General features: G+C 32.9%; 1 protein-coding gene across 1 annotated transcript; it reads left to right on the forward strand.

Annotated features, from left to right (window-relative positions):
• The first annotated feature begins 6,859 nt into the window (after positions 1-6,859).
• LOC132563047 (uncharacterized) lies at positions 6,860-8,963 on the forward strand. Its single transcript, XM_060227809.1, has 3 exons — positions 6,860-6,932; positions 7,197-7,289; positions 8,701-8,963. Exons 1-3 carry the CDS (start codon positions 6,860-6,862, stop codon positions 8,961-8,963), a joined length of 429 nt encoding a protein of 142 aa, XP_060083792.1.
• Positions 8,964-9,174: the final 211 nt, after the last annotated feature.

The following is a 9,174-nucleotide window of genomic DNA, read 5'->3' on the forward strand; positions in this document are numbered from 1 at the left end:
CGGCAGCCTGGCGCACAGTAATTCGAATTTGGGAAACTTCACGTACATGGACAGGGCCATGCAGGGTCAAAGTGCAGGTCACTCTCATCCAATCACTTTCACCCTCGTCTCATACACAATACATTACTATACACAGGCACACAATACATGTACACGGTATATATTACATTAATTAAATTACTGACCAAACTATATATATAACTACATGTATATAAAAGTTTGACCTTCTCCCCTGCTAAGGAGAATAACTACTGCCATTTATTAAACTTGATAGAATAAAATACAAAGCTAACCATATGGAAATATATGGTTTTACCACCACGGCCAGTATCCCAAGGTAGTATTAACATAAACAATATCTACAATTAAAATAATCTCCCCACTGCCAGGTGAAACAATGCATTCCTGTTATGAATATCAACACTTTTTAAAAATAATTGAATGTAAATTACAATTAAACTACATCACTACATGATTTGATGGTAAACCCTAAGGTTGATATCCATCAGTAGCTGCAGAGATTGACTCACATTTTCACAATCAGGAGTAAACATTGTTTGCCATGACATGTGCATCTTAGTTGTGTAACGTTGACGTAACGGTCATAATTACAAATGTACATTTCTACGTCACCGAGTTATAAGACCATTCATGCATATCATTAATGATGTCACTACATTCAGTAAGGCCCCGCCCACTGGAGGTCTACAGATACCCGTTTACTGTATAAACACTGCATAACAGATAACTTCAATTTCAGATATATATCTTTATTTATGTTATAATTATGAAGTACCATATACAAAAAATGAAGCCCAGCCAATTCCCTTTCAGAGCATGTATTCGTTATTTCAATGCTGCAAATAGAACAAAAGTTTTTGGCTCACTCGTATTTTTTTCACTTTATAACATTACTTATCCCAAGCCCTCAAGTGGGCGTGGCCTAATTTATTGTTTGGAACACCGTCCTTTGGATGAGATGCTAAACTGAGGTCTTGTAGTGGTCTCTCCCTCTGTGCACCATAAAGACCCCAGATCTACCCCAAAGTGGTAGAGCTCTGGTCTAAATTCCTGCCCTCAGTTTTTCCTTTCTGTCTTTTCTGTAATGTTTACTGTCCTTTTCTACTCCCATTCACGAATATACCACAGCCTCCCAAGAACACAGACAAGCACCACAGACATGCATCTCGCACAACACCGGGAGGCTGTCCTTAAATGACCTAACTGTTGATAGGATGTTAAACTCGAAAAACCAAACCAAACTTTTGAGTTCCTCAATTGAATAATGATTTTCAATTTCCATTATCCTTAACAAAATGAAAAAAATGACTCCTTAGTTAAGAACCAGGCACCTGTGAGATGCAGCACAACATTTGAAGGCTACAGAAGAATGGCAGAAAGAAGTGGAGGGCTGGCTTGATCTTTTTCCCTTATGTCAAAAGGAATTATGTGTCAAGCTGGATGATATTATGACTTGCTTTCATGCAGGGTGTCACTTTTGAATTTGCAAGGTGTCTTCAATTGTATTCCAAAATGTTCGAGGAGTGGACAGAGCAGGCATGATGGTAACCCTTAGATATAGAAGATGACTGTGTGTCCAAAATATTTTTTGTCTCGTGTTTTTGTGTAACCATGAAAGTGAAAAAAAGAGACATCATCATTTACTGATGAGCTAATTAAGGTATTTCATAACTGTGTTAAGCATAAGAGTTTCTTTCAGCAATTTAAGTGGACGTCTCAAGATAACTCCTCAGGGTTTGGAAATTAAACATTCTGAACAGCACATAATTTACTTTGAGTACATATGATTAATCTGCTTAAAATGCTTTGAATCATGACAGTGATAGTATTACACAATGCCGAAATTTTCTGTAATATACTAGCATTTATATAACAGCATTTTCAGCAATGGTAGATACTTCAAATTTCTAAGTACGTATGAGCCAATATAAAGTTTAACCCTACTTTTAACATTTGAAGAAACAAATGTCCATTAAATATTGTGAATGGATAACAGTTTAAAGTTTGAGAGACATAGACTACATAACACAGTAAATAGATTAAATAGAAAACAAGGAACAAATGTATTTTCTCCTTTTTTTTTATTACAATAAATCTTTCACAAGAGTTTCACCAAAAATTTGATTTGCTTCACACTCGTTCATATTGTGAGGGACATCACAAAGTAGTAAATTAACAATTCATATCTTAAAGTATATCACATACATATTCATCAGATATCAAAAATGTGCAATAAATCTTCAATAAAAGAAAATTTTTTTTACGTTTTTGCATTTCAAAGTTCAATTTTAAATAATGTATAATATTGTTCATTACACACTCTTTATTTTCAATTATATTTTCAAATTTCATCTTATTTCTAGCTTTCCAAATACACAATTCTGTAGAAAGAATTATTAAATTTGCAACAACGCATGACCTATGATTTAGACTATGGTACCCAAACATAACATCCAATTCAGATATTCTGTAAACTTCTATTTGTTGAGAAACAACATTTATAGCTTTCTCTATGAAAGGAGCAATTATTCCCCATATTTCTTCTGAAAATTTACATTTGTAGAATAAATGAGATTGAGTTTCAAGATAATTATCACATAAATTACATTTTCCATCTGTGAAACCCATTTTCAACAGCTTATAATTTGTAGATACTATGTTATGTAAACATTTCCACTGGAATTCTTTACACTTCCTGTCTGCGATAGATTTTTTTGTTAATTCCCAAATGTTTTTCCAGTTTAAGTGTTCATTTTCATATGTAGATTCCCATTTCTGTTGTGCTTTAGGTTGATACTTTTCATCTAATAAGATATCAAGCATTTTGTTTGATAATTTATTTGGTTCTATGTCTTTATTTTGGTATTGGAGCGTAAAGTTTTCCGTTAATATTAGGTTTTTATTATCAACAGAATCGTCTGTCTTTAGTTTTTCTAACCAATCTTTGGGTATTGATTTTTGTACTTTGGAGAACTCTGATATCCAATTTTCCTTTTGTATCAATTATCGTATCAATATGTCAGATGAAATAAATTTATTGTGTGGTTCGTCCCATATGTCTTCAATCCTAGTTATTCCTGATTTAGTCCAGTTTTTTAAGAACAAAGGATTTTTTTTAACAATATTTTATCATTGCCGAAAACCATTTGTTTTTTAACACTATCTTTCGCTAGAGTTCTTGGTATTTTTTTCAAAAAGTGCTGCCACTCCAAAATCTGAGATCTATAGAACTCTGGTATTTTACTTAAATCAAGAGATTTTGTACTACTACATTTACATAAAAATAAAACTCTATACCAAACTTGTCATCGTATTTTTTAATCCAATATTTGCCTAAGGCATTCCAAGTTTGTACCTCAGAATTTATAAGCTTATAATTATTTTTTATACTTTTTTGTCTACAGATCATATCAACATCTATCATATTTATCCCACCCTTGGAGTGATCTCTATAGCAAGTTTCTTTTGATACTTTGTTGACCTTGCCTTTCCATAGAAAGGAGTAAATGAGTTTATTGATTATTTGTTTGTATTTTACAGGTATTAATGTTTGAGCTATCTCATATGTTATTGTAGATAGTAAGAGTGATTTTATGATTAACACTTTCCCTTGTACAGTAAGATTTCGTTTTTCCCATCTGCCTATAAGTGTTTTAATTTTCTGTAGCTTTGCTTCCCAGATTATTTCTTTGTTAATATTACTCCAATGTGTTATCCCTAATGCTTTAATATTTTCAACCCACTTAATTTGATCGTGACGTGGGGGTCTTTGTTTCCAAACTCCAATGTACATTCCTTTTGTTTTAACATAATTAATTTTTGCACCAGACGCTTTTTCATACCTTACAAGTATTTTGAAGGTTTCTATTATACTCTTTCTTGAGCTAACATGTAATTGAGAGTCATCTGCAAACATACTTATTTTTGCTTCAATATTTTCATTATTTAAACATGGAACAGATATACCTGAAATATTTGTATTTTTCGTATAGAACAAGCTAAGGGTTCTGCTTGTATTATGTAGATCAGAGGTACGAGAGGGCAACCTTGTTTTACAGAACGACTAAGCTTAAAGAATTTGGAAAGAAAGCCATTTGTTAATATTTGACTACATGAATTAATATATGTCATCTCAATCCACTGGATAAGTTTATGACCGAAACCAAATTTCACTGAACAATTTTGAATCCATTTCCATTCTACACGGTCAAAGGCTTTCTCTTGATCCAAAAAGATTATTCCACCCTCAATATTTTCTAGATCTGCATACTCTGCTATATCTTGAATTAAGCGTATGTTTTCTTCAATATTCCTGCCTTTCACAAAACCTTTTTGGTCAGGATGTATGATACCTGGTAGAACAGTTTTTAGTCTTTCAGCTAATATTTTTGTAATTATTTTATAGTCATTATCTAGCAATGTGATTGGCCGCCAATTTTTTATTTCTTCACGTTCACCTTGTTTATATAGCAAGGTAATTACTCCTTTATTCTGACTCTCTGTCAATTTACTTGTTTGAAAAACATCTGTAATTAGATCTGTGAGCTCGTCCTTTATTAGATACCAATACTTTTTGTAAAATTCTGAAATTATGCCATCTGAACCTCGTGACTTATTACATTTAAGATTATCAATAGCTGTTTTTATCTCTTTCCTGGTCGGAAGGGCTTCTCCATTCTTTTTCTCAACATCACTTAACTTTTTATCAACATTTATTAATAATTCATTTGCCTCTATTTCATTAACCCCCTCTGTTGTAAATAGTTTCTTATAAAAAAGAACTTGTTCCTTTAGTATGTTTTCTATATTTTGTTTATAAGTGCCATCTTTGACTTTAATAGATGTCCATCTTTTATTTGACCCTCTGTTTTTTTCCAATCCAAAAAAGTAATTGGTTGATGTTTCCCCTTCTTCATACCATTTAACCCTTGATCTAATTCTTGCGGCTGTTGCCTTCTGTTGGTAGTAAGTTTTAATTTTTTGTTGTATATTATCATGATGTACTTGGTTATTAAAAGTTTTTGTTTGCAATTCTTTTTCTAATTTACGTATTTGATTTTCTTTGATGTTTAATATTTTACTTGTAGACAAACATATATCTTTTATTTTAATTTAATTTAATTTAATTTAATTAGTCCCACCATTCTTTAATGGAGCTGAAATCATTTTTTTTCCTTCCAACTATTCCAAAAATATGTAAAGGTATTTTTAAACTGGATGCTCTTTATTACCCTTTTGCTCATTTTCCAATATCCTGGACCCTTAATACTGTCAGTAAGTTTAATATTTAGGCATGGAACACCAAAGTGATCTGATTTTGTAAACGGACAAAATTCTATAGCTGCATTGGATACTTTTTCATCAAAATCTTTAGATATATAAAAACCTATCAATTCTAGACCTGGTATGACCTCTCCTGAAAGTAAATGCCATCTTACTTGGGTTCCTTCTCCTCCATACATCTTCAATTTCTATTTTATGTAACATATCTTCTAGTTCCTCTTTCCCTACATCGTTTTGATCTCTAGTACTATTTCTATCTAAAGTCTTATTAATTACACAGTTAAAATCTCCCCCAATAATTAGTTTATTTCTTTTATATTTCTCTTTGGATAGTTCCTGCTTTACACGACAATAAAAGAGCTTCCTTTCCTTGGCATCATTTGGTGCATACACGTTAAAAAAAGTAATTACATCCTCCTCTAGATTAACGGTGAGGATAATATAACGCTCATCATTATCCCTTATTACTTCTGTAGGCTTTATTTGTAAGCCTTTCCTAAGTAAAATGGCAACACCTTTAGATGCTGATGTACCGTTTGACCAATAACTTTCACTATTCCATTCACCTTTCCATTTAAACAAGGAATTGCTATCACCACAGTGGGTTTCTTGACAGAAAACAATGTCAGCTTTTACCTTGCGAAACCAGTAAAAAAGATTAGATCTTTTTTCCTTGGCATTGAATCCATTCACATTAATTGTTAATAATTTCAAATTTGCTACCGTATCTTGGAACAAAATATAAAAAAGGCCTCGTCACAACTTGACTAAAGAAAAAGTCATGGAACATTTTTTGACTTTTAGGAACTGATATCATGGTTTTCACAAAGAATAAAAAAGATACCAAATGGTACATAAAGAAGCGCCAATATCATTTAACAAGGGAGCAATGTACAAATATCAGTATTTCCTTAGAGTTAAGTTTACAAACGACAAGAAAATATGCATTATCATGGAGTAAAACCAACATTTTTTTGTTTTTGTTTTTGTTTTTGTCTTTTTGTTTTTTTAACTTGTTTGTTCTGTTCGTGGACACTTACTCTCAGTGTTGAAACTCGCATCAGATGTTTCACTTCGTGAGCGTTTCTTGGATTTCACAGTCACTGTTTTGGCTTTGTTGGTGTCATATATGGAGTCCAGGAAACCTGCAAACAGTGCCTGGGCACCTTTGCTGTTGACATGTAAACCGTCCTTAGGATCAAACAGGCTGCCAGTAGGTTTATCTCCTTCCAAAAACAGTCTGTCATTGTCTATATATTGCATATCCTGACGCTCAAATGTATTTTCTACTCAATATGAGCAATTGCAATGACCAATCCATTCATAGGGTGAATTTCTTAGCAGCAGCCAACCTGAGGATACTCTAATCAAACTTAATGATCTCATTTATAGAGGATATAATAGTTTTCAACTTTTTTCCCTATCAATTTCATTCCAAAAAAGACATGGATTAGTGATGAGAAGCAAAATCTTGTACACCATTTTCCAAAATTGTCATAGATGACTTTGCTTTTAGACTAAAACTATCACCAAACTAAACTAAGTAGTATACTTCATGTATTTATTTCCAGGCGAAAAGTTACAACAAGTTGTCAAAGGTTTTCTGGAGAGGGGTGGAATACCTGATTGTGTGGGAGCCATTGATAACTGTCACATTTGCATTGAAAAAACAGTACTTCATGCAAATAGCTATCTGGATAGGAATTAACGCTATTCCATCATTCTGCAGGTGAGACTGAAAGAATTCTTCATTCTTCAAATTGGATTGTGATAAATATGTAATACAACAGTTTTACTTCAGCATTAACAAAGACTTCATAACATACATCCTGTCGTAATATTTCACACTCAAACCTGGGTTTACATTACAACTATCTGCAATCATCATCAAGCTGTTTGTGATCATAACATGACCTTCACCGATGTGTTGGTTGGATGGCTTGGTGGCGTGCAAGATACAAGAGTATTTAATAACAGCAATATTGGTAGATAATTGAATGAACTCGCACCAAATGGCACTTACATATTAGGGTATGGTGCCTATCCACGTACCTGGTAAGTGTACACATACTTGTTTGTTGGGTTAACATTTTGCATTATGTTATTTCACTGCAAAATTACACAAAAAAATGTTGAAAACTACTTTAGTAAATGGAAAAAGTAGCACATTGGCCCTGCATGGAATTTTACAATATACCAAATTTGCCTGACTTTGTCCCCCAGCACTGCAAATAGCTTTCTGAATATGTTGAAATCTAACTTGCAAAATTACTACACATGCATGCTAGTACACATTTGTTTGAAAAAAAATAGAATGCATCACATTTCATTTTTAAGTGACTTTTATTAAACAAACACGATTTTTAAATACCAGATATTCGTAATTAGAGACTCATGTGCTTTATGCTCATCCGACAAAAAAAGGAAATATGAGGAGTTCTTCATTTCAACATGAAATGAGCTTAGTAGCCTTCATTCTTCCTGCATCAATTTCAGAACGTTATTGTACAGAAGATTTTGACCTCTAATAGTGATACCTTGAAAGTAGCAAGTTTGACGAAAAGATGCTTAATCGTTTCCATTACATTCACAAGATGTGTGACGCAATGACAGATGCAAGGATAGACATAACCACACCGGCTTTACCAACATACAACATATATTCCCTCCGTGATGTGTGGCGGATAAATATATTAAAAACAGGTCAAGGTAAATCGTTTGATTAAACTTTGAATTGGAAGCCCATCCTCCTATCATGTTACAGGCCAAATAGCAATACCATTTGCCTTCTGGTTACCATTATTGAAATGATTTTTGGATGTAAAGTTGTGAAAGGCTAACGGATGACAACAGACGAAGCTTACTGGCAATAAGTAATCTTGATGATCAATGGATGCAGGTCAATTCTGTGTCTTAATCTACATTTCAATAGGAGACAGTTTGTTGATGGTTGACTAACACATTCAAGAAATCTACCATAGATTAAGCGTTACTTTCCTTTCATCTTTCACAGTCTTCTGTTTACTACTTACAACAGCTTTCTAATCAAACTTGACTTGAAAACGCTTGCTTCTGTGGCAGGTGGAGATGGAAATTGTTCCTGACAAAACATTATATACATGTGTTTCATGCTGATGATAAAGCGGACGACATTTAGAAAGATTTACTGAAAAATCGCTAAATCAAATATTAACTGAAAATGAGATTTCAAATGTTTAACTGAAAAATGAGTTAAGATGATACATTCTGTAATTTCGCATTACAAGTTCTTTTAACATTGAAAATTTAACAGATGAATTGAAAACTTTTAAGGTAAAATGAGCTGTAAACTGTAAGGACTAAAGGACTAAAGGGAAAAAATACATGTTCTAATTAATTGGTTAACCTGAAGAAAAGTTTCTCCTTACAGTTCATTACTGACATCATATAGGGATACTGGATCACTGACCAGTTGCCAGGAAAAATACAACTATAAACATGCTGCAACCCCAAATACAAATGAATGCAGCTTTGTCTTTCTAAAGGGAAGATGGAGGAAACTACACTACATGAACCTTCTTTCAATCACAGATATTTGTGAAATTATATTTGCATGTTGTGTCTTTCATAACTTTGTTATGGTCAGGATGCCGATGAAACAAACCAAGGGTGTACCGTGATTAATGCAGTTCCCTTAGATGTTGGCCATTGCTATACAAATATCGGATGTGGTGAAATGGGGAGACAAAAAAGGGATGATGTTGCAGCATCATTGGCATGAAGAAGAGAATTTGCTAAAATATAACAATTGCAATCTTAATATATATTTTTGAAATTGAAAAGTATGAACAAACTTATTTGAACACTATCCAATTACAATAGTAACATGAA

Source organism: Ylistrum balloti, unplaced genomic scaffold, assembly GCF_031769215.1.
Source record: "Ylistrum balloti isolate Yb309-2 unplaced genomic scaffold, AGI_CSIRO_Ybal_v1 Utg371568, whole genome shotgun sequence".
Lineage (NCBI taxonomy): Eukaryota > Metazoa > Mollusca > Bivalvia > Pectinida > Pectinidae > Ylistrum > Ylistrum balloti.